Genomic DNA, 15,871 nt, shown 5'->3' with positions numbered 1-15,871 from the left:
ATGACAGTAAGGTTAGTTAGGGTTAGATTTGTCTTTGAGGGGCGCCACCACAATCTACTTTGTCCTAGTTGACCTGTTCACAGGTAACGTTGACGTTACTTCCAGCTAATATTTTAGAGGCCGTGCCAACTCGTTTAGTCAGTTATCGCCATCAGTTATATTTTCTTGATGAATTGAAAATGGAGGACCCTTAGTTATCTTTTTGTTGTATTTTATTTTTTTATTATTTTTTAAACAGACATATAAACAAACATGACAACACACAATAAGATATACAAGCATTAATTCACAGTGCATATCCAATGAAATGACCATTTAGTCAAATGTCTTATACAGGATATACCCCTAATACCTGTTATCTAAAAACCTACATACATATGCTCCAGCTCGAACCCCCCCCTCCCGGACCCCCCATTGGATAATCCAACCATTATAACTTGTTCCTAACCAGACACTACCATTATATGCTAGCTTTTATTCTCTCCACCACTTCTAACCACAATGTCATTTTGGATTCATTGAGACCCAAAATTCTTGCTGTAGATATTTCTTGATAAATCACATCGAGATATGTAAGAGTCCAGACCTTCCGGCACATTTTCTCCGGTTGAAACCATCGTGATGGTAGCAAAGCAATCTACTTTGTCCTAGTTGACCTGTTCACAGGTAACGTTGACGTTACTTCCAGCTAATATTTTAGAGGCCGTGCCAACTCGTTTAGTCAGTTATCGCCATCAGTTATATTTTCTTGATGAATTGAAAATGGAGGACCCTTAGTTATCTTATGTAAACAAGACGAAAGTCTTTTTCTGGTCTTCATCCTCTTAGCAGTTGTTTGTATTGAGCTGTACTGTATTGTACACATTCTGCAATCTGTTAATAAAGTTTTCAATCAATCAATCAATCTCAACACCAATGCTCTAGTCTGGGACACATCTCTCTATGGTGGGACTGGTCGGAGACAGACGCCATGGCTGCACCCCCGGTGGAGTACACGATCGGAGGAGTGAAGATCCAGTTCCCCTGCAAAGCCTACCCGTCTCAGCTGGCCATGATGAATTCAGTGAGCGAGACCCCTTCGCACCCACCCCTGTCAACAGAAAGCAGCAGAGCTGTACATTCCACATACTAGGCATATGAGCTGTGTCGCATAAGCATACTATTTGTAATATGACGATGGTCATACAGTGCAGTGATTGTGTGTATGAATTGAAAATGGGGGACCCTGATGTAAACAAGACAAAAGTCTTTCTCTGGTCTGCATCCCCTTAACAATTGTGTGTATTGGGCCGTACTGTATTGTACCCATTCTGAAAACTGTTAAATAAAGTTTTCATTAATTCATTCAGGAATATAATGAATCTGATTAAAACCCAATTTATTTTGAGTACACTCTTATTCACCTACATGCATTCTATTTATCTCGTTCCATTCTCCCATATCTCATATCACATGTGTACTGCTGTTGTATGTATACACTAGTCATTTTTACTTTTACACACAAATCCTCATTGTCATATATGTACATACTTAGTGTTATACCTCTTACTTGTGTTATTCCATGTTTATTTACTTTATTCTACCTTTATATGACTAGTGCTCCTACTGCTTAGTTGACCTGTTCACTCGTCCAACACATTTCATTGTACCGACCTCCCGTTAACATACATATGACAAATACAAAAGAACAACTCAAGTACACGTCTATTTTAGGTTATTGTTTACAAACATGAAGCTTCCATAGCTTCACCCACAGCTTCAAAACATCTGTTGAGTCCCATACAACCAGCATTTCTATAAAGAGCGCAGTGAAATTGAAGCTGTTAATTAAAATGAAAGCATTTTTTTTTTTTTTTTAATTAAAGCACATACAGGCTAGTAACTGAAAGGTGGCACTATATTCAGATTATCGGTGTGGCCTGACAATGTAATATTAATACTATTGTTCTGTTGTCATTTCTCAGTATTTTCATTACCAGATTGACAAGCTGAAAATAGAAAAAGTCTTCAGTGTGCAGATTCTTTTATTTTTATTTTTCTATATATATATTTTTTATACATTTATTTCCCCCAGACCTGCAAGTGTTGTTCTTTTTGCCTGTATGTGATCTATGATTACCTGATTGACAGGCTAGCTCCCTCTGTGCCTCGTCTGTTTGCAGATCACGCGGGGGCTGAAGAACGGCCAGCACTGTCTGCTAGAGAGCCCCACAGGCAGTGGGAAGAGCCTGGCCCTGCTCTGCTCCACTCTGGCCTGGCAGCAGGCTCAGTACGGTAGGTCAGCTCCGCTCTAGGCCTGCCGCGGTAGTCTGTGTTCAGTACATCACTAGGCCACCGGTGTATGCTTTTTATTTCTTATAGAAATAAAACCCATTTAGTTAATTTTCACATATCACTGCCCACATTATAAAATAAAAACAACTGAAAAGTGTCTGTCTGCTTCGACTGCGCGCACAGCAAAGTCTGAGCACAAAGTAGCAGAGTAGATTCCACTTAATGTGACGGAGAGAAAGACGACTAGACGGCATGCCAGGTTATACAGTGATGATGGAGAGAGAATTCTCTAGATGGAATGACAGGTTATACAGTGATGATGGAGAGAAAGACGGCATGACAGGTTATACAGTGATGATGGAGAGAGAGACGACTAGACGACATGACAGGTTATACAGTGATGATGGAGAGAAATACGGCATGACAGGTTATACAGTGATGATGGAGAGAAAGACGGCTCTAGACGACATGACAGGTTATACAATGATGTTGGAGAGAACGACGGCATGACAGGTTATACAGTGATGATGGAGAGAACGACGGCATGACAGGTTATACAGTGATGATGGAGAGAACGACGGCATGACAGGTTATACAGTGATGATGGAGAGAACGACGGCATGACAGGTTATACAGTGATGATGGAGAGAACGACGGCATGACAGGTTATACAGTGATGATGGAGAGAACGACGGCATGACAGGTTATACAGTGATGATGGAGAGAGAGACGACTAGACGACATGACATGTTATACAGTGATGATGGAGAGAAAGACGACTAGACGACATGACGGGTTATACAGTGATGATGGAGAGAAAGACGGCTCTAGACGACATGACAGGTTATACAGTGATGATGGAGAGAAAGACGACATGACAGGTTATACAGTGATGATGGAGAGAAAGACGGCTCTAGACGACATGACAGGTTATACAGTGATGATGGAGAGACAGGCGACTAGACGACATGACAGGTTATACAGTGATGATGGAGAGAAAGACGACATGACAGGTTATACAGTGATGATGGAGAGAAAGACGGCATGACAGGTTATACAGTGATGATGGAGAGAAAGACGGCATGACAGGTTATACAGTGATGATGGAGAGAAAGACGGCTCTAGACGACATGACAGGTTATACAGTGATGATGGAGAGAACGACGGCATGACAGGTTATACAGTGATGATGGAGAGAAAGACATTGCAGTGTAATTACTGGTTTTCTCACATAAATCGGCGCTAATTTCTTTGTTTAGTTCACTGATGCATTGTGATAGGGCGGCCGAGTGGCGCAGTGGGCAAGGCGCTCGCCACTAACGCAGGATATGCTGGTATCGAGCCCAGCTCTCGGCGTTGCTACCGCCTTGGCCGGTCGTTCATACTACCACAATTGGCAGTGTTAGAGGGTGGGAAAGCCGGTGGGGGGGGGATTGGACGTTGTGGACAGCGACTCCTACAGGTCGGTTGGTGCGCCTGTACAGCAGAATCGGGAAGTATCGGGGGCAGTGTGTGAGCCTCCCACGCGTTACTCCTCGCCACTGAGAGATTGCGCTGTTCAGGTGAAAAGATGCGACAGCTGCCTCCTCGTGTACCGGAGGGGACACGTGATGCAAGGCTTGGTCCTCACTGCAGCCGACCAGTGGGAGGCATGGTCTAGCAACGTTTGAGTGGATAAAAAAAAATGCATTGTGATTGTGTTTATGATATTCTTTTACAAAATTCAAATGCAACAAAATCCAGTTGTGTTATGATGCCGTCTCGCTCGGTAATTCCCCTTTATTGTGTATCTTTTGCTCTATATAACTTTGCTTCTCGTTTCACATTCACGTTATTTTGAGCCAGAAAAGAAAGAAAAGTAGCACGTCATTGTTCCCATGTCGTTGTGTGTTTACAGCTAAACCTGACCCAGAAGGAAGCCCCTTGGAAGGGAAGGGGCAGGAGAAGAACCCCACAGACCGGAAGAAGCCGGACGTTGCCACCCCCTGCCAGTGTTGCTGCCACAGCAGGGCCGGTAGTGCCTCGGCCGGTAGCGTCTCGGCCGGTAGCGTCTCGGCCACGCCTAAACCCGTCACGGTGGACCTCACTCTGTCGCCGGTGGCCCAGCCGCCACAGCAAACCTCTAAAAGTGGTAAATATCTTCCTTAGTCCTCATGCTGGTCACTTTAATAACACTTGAACCATGCAGTTCTGGTAGAGTTAGCCTTGTATCCTGAGACATAATAGTCTGATGATAATTGATTGCACCTTTTGGTTCTATTCCATTGTAGTACAATGGGAGCTTGATGGAGTTTTCAATATACAGTAAAAGGCCTGGACCCCTATGTATAAAATGTCCACTGCTCTGGTCACATGACCACATATACCTCACTATAATGACTTATGAGCCAATCTGGTCTCAGATCAGAACTCCTACTGATGCTTGATAAATACATCACAGGGCTCTAAATTAAGTTTACATTCACATTCAACCTGTTTATTTTCATTTAGCCAACGTTTTTATCCAAAGTGACTTACAAGTTCTGTAACCGGTACAACAGGAAGGGTACAACTCTGGCAGCTAAGGGTCAGTAAGATTGTTCGTCAAACAGTGTTGAACTTGAGTGCTACAGTCTTGAGTGCATAGTAGTAGGTAGTAATATAGGCAAGGTCGATTCCTTAGTAGCCATAGGAAAGGACTATACAAAGGTTAGTAGTTAAAAAAGAAAAAAAATCCTTTCAGATATTGATTGAAGAAGTGTGTTTTTAGTCGACGACAGAATATTGGGTTTCAGCTGTGCTGCCTGACTGTGGTGATCTGGGATTAGAATTTAGTGAATGGGAGTTCCTCTCTCACTATGATATATAGGCAGTGTTGAACTTGATGGCCATTTAATTTTCTTCCGTTGAGAGATTCACCTAGTTTGGTGTAGCGGCTGAGACGCAGTCAGGAAGGCTCCGTGCTCAGGGCTCACGAGGTGGCCCTGCAGGACGTGAGGCTGTTGTTGTGCAACTGCAACCTTTCAACCTTGAACTGAGTTGACCTGGTGACAAGGTTAGACGGGGCACCTGCTTATCCCCCCATTACGCCGGCTGGCGCATGGGGCAGCAACAAAGTTTCTCCACTTGCATCACAAAACATCTTAAGCTGTAGCCCCATTTCAGAAATTTTGCCTAAAGGTACATGCCTAAGTAAATGGAAGATTGCTCCACTTCTACAAGGTCAATTAGCATGTTCTTGGTATCTAGGAACATCTAGGGACCCGGGGGAATGTATTCCCAGTGTCAGAAATATTGTGTCTGTTACTAGGCTTGAGTAAATTGTAAAAAAAAAAGAAAAAGAAGGAGAATATAAATTATGATTTTATTTTGCATCTGTGCCGGTGAATAACACCATGTTACAATTGTGCTGCTAGAGATTTCGCTCACTGAGCTCATTCAGCACCTTCTTGAGATCAAGTGTACAAATCTCTACAAAAATCTAAGCAAATGAATAAAGGGAAGATGATTAAACAGAAGAATTTGTAGATACAGTAATAAATTATAATCCATTATAATTATGAATTCATATTTGAACTTGACCTTGACCTTATTATGGTCAAATCATACATCTATGGATAGGGAAAAGGCTCATCTTTCCAAAGGCAGTGTAGTCATTTCCTCTTGGTTTTACGATATAATTCGCATTTTTTCGATAAATTCTTATTTTTGGTAAATCTTATAAAACATCGGTAAAAATGAAAATATACACTTTGACTGCTGTTTTGATAGGGTTAAGGTCTTTAGTTCTTTACTCTTGGCTACATTTGAAAAAAAAAAAACACAACATTAACTTAACATCCAAGGGCCCACATGTGGGCCCTCATGAGGACGATTCGCAACGCGCCACTTTGCTGACCTCTAGCGGCTCGGGTGTGCATTTCTTTTAATTAGGGCTGTCAAAATTAATGCTTTAACTTTGGAGATTAATTTAAATTATTTAAAGCATTAAAATAAATTAATCTAGATTAATCTATGGATTTGAAAATCTTCAATCTTAGCGCCGCGGATATAAGAGAGGTCTAGCTGAGTCAATGTTGATGGTTTTATTGAACATTTGTATTTCACAGGAGAGAAACTGTATTCAAAGAAAGCTATTAAAATAGTCTGTGTTGATATTGCATTAATTCCATGATTTTATTCAAGTAAATATCTGTTACAAGCTTCAGTTTTAAATATAAAAATGCTATTTTTAATCTAGATTAATCTAGATTAATTACAGAAAATAGTGAGATTAATTAGTAAAAAAAAAATCTATTGACAGCACTACTTTTAATACAATATATATATAGAATTAAAGACTTATTTGTTGGCTGTCGATTGCCCTTTCAGGTGACAAAATCCGTTCAGCGGTTCTCGAGTTACATGCCGGTATGTGAGGCGTGCGCCAAAGTACACATTACCACCCCGACTCCCGGGGCTCTAGCTCCGTCACTCATTTGGCGATCTCGAACATTTTTGGACAGGGTTGTAGCCAGTGAGTGTGGCTTTCCAATGATACCCATGATATGATAATTGAGGATCTAATACGATTTATGATAAAGAAAAGCAGGGTCCCCCAATTGGGGGACCTTACAGCTTAAAGTATTCAATTCATAATTCTTAATTTAAGGCCTTAAAAGGTATTACAAAGTCTTCATTTGCACAGGTATTACATTTTTGGGGGGGGAAGCGTGGCTGTCGGGAGAAGAAATAATATGAAATATATTATATATATTGGCATTTTAAATTGGTATGTGCAGCCGCCAGTTCGGTGTCGTTATGTGTTTTAGTTTTTTTGCTAGTATGGTCGTGAAATTGGTGTTAAATTCTGTTCCAAGTGTTATTGAAAAGGTCTTAAAAAGTTTTAGATTGAACTGGCTGAACCCTGCAGATGCCCTGTTAGAGTTGCCTGCAGTGGATGGTCCACGTCCTGCTCCTTGTACCTCAATCCAGTGGTCGAGTCTAGAGTCCCCAGTGTTCGAGTCCAAGTCACCAAAGAAGAGGTCGAGTCAGAGCCGAGTCCCCATTACTCTAGTCCATGTCCGAGTCCAAGTCATCAAGGTTGAGTCCACTCCACTCTGGCAGTCAAAGAGCTGACATACAAATAAAAAATGGTCTACATTAAACATAAATGACACAGCGGTCACCATTTCAAAGGGAGTTTATTTACTTTGTGACACAATAGCCGAACAAATGCACTAGCCATCAATATCTTATGCCAAATGATACAAACAAATATATAAATAACTGTATTTATCAATGAACAAGTCCGATTCCTCATCTGCACCTTCCGAGTCCAAATCCAGTCAATGCTCGAGTCCGAGTCATCAGTGCTCAATTCCAAGTCGAGTACTACAACACTGCCTCAACCACAGATAATTAGTTAGCCACAGTGGTCTAAAGGAGGAGGTGTATCCTGCCCTATTGAGTCGCTCCACGACACAAGTACAGCGCAAAATATTGTGGATTACTGAGCCAGGATTTACAATATACAAGAAATACAAAAAAAACAGTAACGACCAAAGAAAACAGGTTAATATACAATGGAACTAAGTTAATGACAGGTTGCTCAATCAAAACGGAACAAAATAAATCAAGTAACTTCAAACTGTTTTAAAGTGTTTTGACTAACAGGGAAGACCCAGGTTTTAAACTGAATCAATATTTATATTGTTATTACCTTGTATTTATTAACCTTTATTTACCCATGGTAGGTTCTCTGAGCACGGATGCTCTTTTTTCAGCGGTTGGTGTTAAGGGTATGGGAGAGAGTTATTAATTCACTTCCCCAGCCCAGATCTTTTTCCTGCCGGTCCGGGGGATCTAACCATTAGGCCACTCGCTGCCCCAATGAAAGGTGCTATACAAATAGTTTAATAATAATAATAATAATAATAATAATAATAATAATAATAATAATAATAATAATAATAATAATAATAAAGTGACCATCTCCAGCTGCTCCCTGCCTGCATCTTCATCCTCAGTGTCATCGTTTTTATTTAATTTTTTATGATATTTCCCCCCTTCTTTTTCCGTTTTTCTCCCCTCCCAATGTTAGTCGTTATGCCAATTCCCAATCCCCTTCCTGGTCGTTGTGCACTCTACCCCCTACCGTCGGTCTGGGAGGGCGGAGACTATCACATGCTTCCTCCGACACATGTGTAGCCAGCCCACCGCTTCTTTTCACCTGGCAGCGCAGACTCTCACTGGGAGAGTGTAACGTGTGGAAGGTCACACTACCTCTCCCAGACCCTTCCCTTGCTGTGCAGGCGCCCCGACCGAACTGTACGAGTCGCTGTTTACAACGACCAGGACCCACCCTTGCCGGGTTTCCCACCCGCTTACACTGCCAATTGTGTTAGTATGGACGGTCGGCCAACCCGGAAGCACCACAGCTGGATTCGATCCCACTGTCGCTGTGGTGGTAGACAGACGCTTAGTCCGCTGCGCTACCCGGCCGCCCAGTGTCATCATTTCTGAACCTCATCTTCCTCCCCATCAGCCTCCTCCTCCTCCTCTGTCTCCTCTCCTCATGTTGCCTTTTTAAATTGACCTATCTCAAACACTTTGTGCAAGGGAAGCAACAGTTGTGATTGGAGGATCAAGAAAGGAGGGCGGAGCTTGAGATGGGACCAAGTAAAATATAGTTTTTTGGAATCTGTGCCAGTCCGTGCCATTGTTGCCTGTATGTGTCTTGATAAATGGGATTGTGTCATGGAACCAAATAGGCTGGGAACCACAGCTCTCATTGGGCTACAATAGCAGACAGTCGTAAATCCAAAAACAACAATAAATGTGCTTTTCCGAGATGGGGAGCTCGGGGTGTGTTCTTACCGGCCTCGGTGTGCTCTATTGTAGGACAGCCTCCTGAGGAATGTAGCTTTCTCAATACTGGACCGATCAGGGACATGATAATAATAATTATCAAAGACACATTTGGCAGATCAATGCATAAAGTGCAGACCTATAAAACAAGCATAAAATAGATAGCAGCAACATGGACAAGGTAAGGCAAAGAGCATAGTTTTTCACATCAGGATCTTACATCCCAATAGGCGTCTTTGTTTAAGGTTTGATTCTATGGCAATAAAAAAATAGACAATAGAATAGACGGAGTAAAATGATGCAGCAGTGCAATAAAATAAAATGGCCCCCATTTACAATATAATAATCACAGTGTTGCTACGCGGCAGTTTTAAAATCGACAGTAATAAAAAGAGTAAAATATAGACATGGTAGACAGACTGTGTCAGGTACATGATAGACAGACTCTATGTGTCAGGTACATGGTAGATAGTCAATGTGTCAGGTACATGGTAGATAGTCTCTATGTGTCAGGTACATGGTAGACAGTCTGTGTCAGGTACATGGTAGACAGACTCTATGTGTCAGGTACATGGTAGACAGTCTCTGTGTGTCAGGTACATGGTAGACAGTCTGTGTCAGGTACATGGTAGACAGACTCTATGTGTCAGGTACATGGTAGACAGTCTCTGTGTGTCAGGTACATGGTAGACAGACTGTGTCAGGTACATGGTAGACGGACTCTATGTGTCAGGTACATGGTAGACAGTCTATGTGTCAGGTACATGGTAGACAGTCTATGTGTCAGGTACATGGTAGACGGACTCTATGTGTCAGGTACATGGTAGACAGACTCTGTGTGTCAGGTACATGGTAGACAGTCTATGTGTCAGGTACATGGTAGACAGTCTATGTGTCAGGTACATGGTAGACGGACTCTATGTGTCAGGTACATGGTAGACAGTCTATGTGTCAGGTACATGGTAGACAGACTCTGTGTGTCAGGTACATGGTAGACAGACTGTGTGTCAGGTACATGGTAGACAGACTCTGTGTGTCAGGTACATGGTAGACAGACTCTGTGTGTCAGGTACATGGTAGACAGTCTATGTGTAGACAGTCTGTGTCAGGTACATGGTAGACAGTCAATGTGTCAGGTACATGGTAGACAGACTGTGTGTCAGGTACATAGTAGACAGACTGTCAGGTACATGGTAGACAGACTGTGTCAGGTACATGGTAGACAGACTCTATGTGTCAGGTACATAGTAGACGGACTGTGTGTCAGGTACATGGTAGACAGACTGTGTCAGGTACATGATAGACAGACTCTATGTGTCAGGTACATGGTAGACAGACTGTGTGTCAGGTACATGATAGACAGACTATGTGTCAGGTACATGATAGACAGACTCTATGTGTCAGGTACATGGTAGACAGACTGTGTGTGTCAGGTACATGGTAGACAGACTGTGTCAGGTACATGGTAGACAGACTGTGTCAGGTACATGGTAGACAGACTGTGTGTCAGGTACATGATAGACAGACTCTATGTGTCAGGTACATGGTAGACAGACTGTGTCAGGTACATGGTAGACAGACTGTGTCAGGTACATGGTAGACAGACTGTGTCAGGTACATGGTAGACAGACTGTGTGTCAGGTACATGGTAGACAGACTCTATGTGTCAGGTACATGGTAGACAGACTGTGTCAGGTACATGGTAGACAGACTGTGTGTCAGGTACATGGTAGACAGACTATGTGTCAGGTACATGATAGACAGACTCTATGTGTCAGGTACATGGTAGACAGACTGTGTCAGGTACATGGTAGACAGACTGTGTGTCAGGTACATGATAGACAGTCTCTATGTGTCAGGTACATGATAGACAGACTCTATGTGTCAGGTACATGGTAGACAGACTGTGTGTCAGGTACATGGTAGACAGACTGCGAATAGGGTCTAAAGGTTCAAAATAAATGTATCCTGTAAGAGTGTACTGGCCCGCAGAATGTTTCACCGTCACTATTGTGTTGTTCAGTTTCCCCCCCAGAGGAGTTCAAGCCAAAGAAGCCGTCGTTCGCCTCACGCCTCTCTGAGAAGCTCCAGACCTCCCTCACCTCTGACCAGGAGCGAGACGATGACTTTCAGCCAGACAGGAAACGCATTCGTGCTCTAGCTGTTGATCAGAAGGTAGGCGTTCATATCGTTGTTGACGTTTGACCTTTTTACGTTTGTACGGCATTGGTGTTGTGTTCTTATATCTTGAGCATGTACACTTGACGTTTATTTATTATGAGGACGTAAGGCAAGAACCCTTTAGTAAAATGTCCTCCATACATTATATTTCATTATCTATATACAGATTACAGCTCGGTCTTAAACTAAGTATTCGGTCTTCTCTCCCAGCCTTGCTGCTACAAAAACAGTTCCCTTCCTGAAGCACAATTCAAGTTGTTCATATTCAAGAAAATCAACATAAAATTAGATTTGTTGATTTTCTTGAATATGAACAACTTGAGTTGTGCTTCAGGAAGGGAACTGTTTTTGTAGCAGCAAGGCTGGGAGAGAAGACCGAATACTTAGTTTAAGACTGAGCTGTAATCTGTATATAGATAATGAAATATAATGTATTAATAATCGTAACAGTATTTCTGGTGTCTTATGAATGCACTTTGTGTGACACGGAAATAAAAGAATCAATCAATCACCTCAACCATGATAACATTGATATGACTTTTAATAAGTACACATGCATGTCCACTAAGCCGTGACAGACTGCTGTTAAAGTCGCCGTCTCTTTGCACCTCAGGGCCGTAAGAGGAGGTGTCTGGAGCAGGGGGTGGTGTTCATAGACGACGACCCAGAGGAGGACCGGCCAGCGCCGGGCCTGGGACCCCCGAGCTGGACCACGGTGCTCAGTGGCCCGGCCCAGGAGCTGCCTGCAGAATGCTGTGTAAGTTCACCAGAACACATGGGCCTTTCTCTCTCGAGTTGGCTGTTGCTCATTTCGGACCACCTTGTATTTCTGCTGTGATCTTAATCTGAGGCCCCCATGTCCACAGTGTTGTCATCATTCAGCATCGCCACTAGGTGGCAGCACACTCCACCAAATGACTGAGTTGGATTAGAAATGAACCCCTGAAGTAAATGGGATTTATAGGTTTCAAAATGTAATATGACCGACAAACATCTAGCAAATTTTATTATCTGATTTTGTATCCAATATATATTATACTTATTTATTGTGTGCCATGTCAGGTTATTTATAAGTCTGGTTCAGGACCTTCATCTGGGCCTGGAGGTGGTGTAGTGGTTAAGATCAGTCCCTGTAACCACATGCTCTGGGTTAGAGATCCAGTCCTGCCTGAACCTTCTCTCCTGTCTCTCTCTTGACCTTCCTACTGTCTCAGTGTGGGGAGTGGTCTGCCCCTCCCTCTTCTCCTTACTAATAAAACAACAATACATTTAAAAATCACTTACAAGATCACAATACAAGATTCACGTGCCTCAAGAAAGAGAAAAAGCGAATCCAAGGCACTCTTCCAACAGTAAAAAAGCTTTAATAAAAGGTTATTTCATAATGGAACAATAAAAACAACAAGCCAACATGTTTGGGCCTCTCGCATGCTTCATCAGTTTCACATTCACAAGCCCTATATGCCTCAAGTGACATCAGTCTAATGACCATTAACCTGCATCCCATAATGACCTACTGTTGCTGAAATGAAAGATGCATGTCTGGTTCACGGTGCCCTGGTGGCTCACCAAGCTAAGGCACATACCACAATCATGACATCCTCGGTTACAATCCGACCCTTGACCTCTGTTGCATGTCATCCTGAGAAGAAGCATACAAAAAATAAATAAACAAATAAAGCAAACGGATGAAGTCTCAGGATATCCTGCAATATACATGTTTTCATTCCAATCCACATGAGCAAGGCAGTCCAGCAACACGAACACTAGGGCGATGGGGTTGAGGGGCGTGAACTACGACATTAAAGGTACACTAATGGTGCGTGGTTGAGTCTACACTGTGGTCCTCGTTCCAAATGTGCACCTTTAAACACCATAACTGGGATGGAGGAGATGAGGTGAAGCAGTGGGCATTTGCACGGTTTTGATGAGCATTATATTTATATAGTGAATAGGCTTGGTGTGGTAGTCGGTGATACCGGTGTTACTTGGTGTTCAGGCTCCGCCGAGTACATTACTTGCCCACGTTCGTCTGTGAACAGTGACGGAAGCAGGTTTATTAAAAAAATTGGAACCTAACGTGAACTCTTGTCTGTCCGACAAATGGATACTAGTCATTTAAAATCAAAGAAGAGATCAAAGTCAGCTCTCTACGGATATTGAGGGTCATTTTGTAAACGCCGGTAATATATCCGTGTTGTCATTAGTCATGGGAAATTCCACATCACCGCGGCAACCCTAATGATGAACCCCCATTACTCTTTGAGACAAAAGAACAGAATCTGTGCCAAGTTGCCAACCAACCCATGTATTATCAGCTGTATACGTGAGTGGAGGGAGCGGGCGGTCGTTGAATGAAACATATCTTTCTGGTGGGAACACTGTGATAGACAGGGTTCACACAAGGTCCTTGAAGTGCTTAAAGTGCTTGATTAAAAAAAATTATAATAATTCAAATCAACCATTCGCATTGAAAGTTTTGTTCATCCATGATAAAATTGTTATGAATCAAGAATATTTAAATTTTTTATTTAAAGTGTAACTAATTGTTGGAAATTGGTTTTAAGCCATACATATTGGATCCGATTTTATTTTCTATAAAAACAGCATTTAAAGGGGCGGCTAGGTGGTGTAGTGGGCAAGGCGCTCGCCATCAACGCTGGATACGCTGGGTTTGAATCCAGCTCTCGGGGTTGCTATCAGCTTGGCTGGTCGTTCATACTAACACAATTGGCAGTGTTAGGGGTGGGAAAGGTGATGGGTGGGTCCTGGGCGTTGTGGACAGCGACCCCTACAGTTCGGTCGGGGCACCTGCACAGTGAGGGTAGGATCTGGAGGGAGGTAGTGTGACCTTCCACACGTTACACTCTCCCGGTGAGAATCTGCGCTGCCAGGCTGGCTGCCGGCTGGCTGCACATGCGTCGGAGGAAAGCATGTGACAGTCTCCGGCCTCCCGGACCAACAGTAGGGGGGAGTGTGCAAAAACCAGGAAGGGGGTTGGGAATTGGCATAATGACTAACAGTGGGATGGAAGAAAGATATATAAAAAAAAAAAAATCGGGGCGTCATAGCAGCATGGGGGAGGGGGGAGGGAGATATGGGCAGGGTAATAGTAGAAAGACATAAATATAGGTAATAAAATTCGATCAGAATATAAAAATATGAGAAAAATAAACGGTATAATTAACTCCAGTGTTTCCGCTGAAAAATAATTCAGCAGCGGTGCTGTGCCTCTAGTGGGGTCCGGGCCGAGGCATGGCCCCCAGAATAATTTTTTCCTTTTACATTTTAAAGTTAAATGCATCAATCTGGTGCACCTTGAGAGCAAAATAAAGAGGCTATGATGAACTTTGTGCTCAAAACACAAAATCGACTAGACTGCAGTGCTTATATATTATACTTTTTTATTTTTTATTTATATATATATTTTTTTAATAGTTCATAGCAGCGGCGGTCCTAATTCAGCAGCTGCTGAATGCATATAGGGGAAACACTGAATAAAAAAAATATATGAGGAAAATAAACCGTGTAAACAAAGGTGCAGAAGAGGGTCATACTATGCTATACGTTACTCTCGATAATACTCTGAATAAAGTGATCTGCATGCTTCTTGACAACACGTGTTGCGTGAACAAGACCACCGTCGGAGGGGAACAGACGGAGCGGGTGCACCTGCTGTGAGGGATATCGAGCGGCAGCGGCGGTGAATAATCCCTGTGACTGTGTGACTGTGTTCACCCCCCCGGACCCCCACAGGCTACCCACCATCATTGTACGAGGTCCAGAGTTCCAAGAATGTTCTTACACTGTTGCACACAGCGGCTAAACTCCCACCACTGCATCTAATACGGCCACAGGTGTGTGGCTTGGATTTGGAGCGGGGCACGGTGGTGGTGGTGGGAGGTGGGAGGTGGAAAAGGAGGAGGAGGAGGAGGAGAAGGAGGAGAGGAGGAGGAGGAGGTGGGGAGGGAGGAGAGCGCAGAGTGGAAAGAGCGCGGCAGTCTCCAGTTTCCCTGCGGCTACCTGACCCTGGCTCTTTTGTCCCGCGAGCGCTGACTGACGGCCTGAATGGAGGCCTTTGAAGCGAGCTCCAGTTTTAATTAAGAGGGTTTGCCTCGCTTGGGCCGCTGATCTGTGAAAGCCACGGGGATAAATATTGAATGGGGTTCACCCGCTGGTTACTGCGCCCCAGGGATAAACAGGTGCTCCGGCGGCCGGAGACCCGCCGAGGGGCCCCCCTACCTACATGGCGTTGCCCGTGCGGCGAGGCAGGTGGGGGGGCGCTAAGGTGTCCCGTGTCCCCAGAGGTATTGGGTATTGGAGCCCACCCTTATTGGAATGCATTCCGAGCCTCCCGAAAGCTGAGGAATGAGGAGCAAATTGGCGTCCAGCGAGAGGCGCCAGTGACACAGAGCCGTCCCGCGGCTCTCGGCCCCCCCCCCCCCCCCCCCCCCCCCCCCAGCGCCCTCCGCCTGGCCCCCCGGAGTGTGAGATTTCCATCTCTCAGGTGTTGGCAGCGGAGTCCTGCGACAGCAGCGAGAGAGGCCTGTGAGCTCCCTGGGTATCATTACCTGTGAATACTCTGAGG

The 15,871-nt window shown here is 43.8% G+C and overlaps 1 protein-coding gene across 1 annotated transcript in view; it reads left to right on the top strand.

The window, feature by feature from the left end:
• The window catches only part of brip1 (BRCA1 interacting helicase 1), a 97,492-nt gene that overhangs the window by 6,294 nt on the left and 75,327 nt on the right, over window positions 1-15,871 (top strand). Inside the window, exons 2-6 of the mRNA XM_084312514.1 lie at window positions 925-1,063; window positions 2,163-2,274; window positions 4,172-4,405; window positions 11,126-11,277; window positions 11,897-12,040. Of these exons, the coding sequence (XP_084168640.1) occupies window positions 971-1,063; window positions 2,163-2,274; window positions 4,172-4,405; window positions 11,126-11,277; window positions 11,897-12,040 (735 nt within the window). The 5' untranslated portion in view covers window positions 925-970. The remainder of the gene's footprint in view (window positions 1-924; window positions 1,064-2,162; window positions 2,275-4,171; window positions 4,406-11,125; window positions 11,278-11,896; window positions 12,041-15,871) is intronic.

This window comes from Notolepis coatsorum (genome assembly GCF_963971535.1).
Source record: "Notolepis coatsorum genome assembly, chromosome: 1".
Lineage (NCBI taxonomy): Eukaryota > Metazoa > Chordata > Actinopteri > Aulopiformes > Paralepididae > Notolepis > Notolepis coatsorum.
The sequence above is the reverse complement of the archived record's forward strand: the minus strand, read 5'-3'. Positions and strand labels throughout refer to the sequence as shown.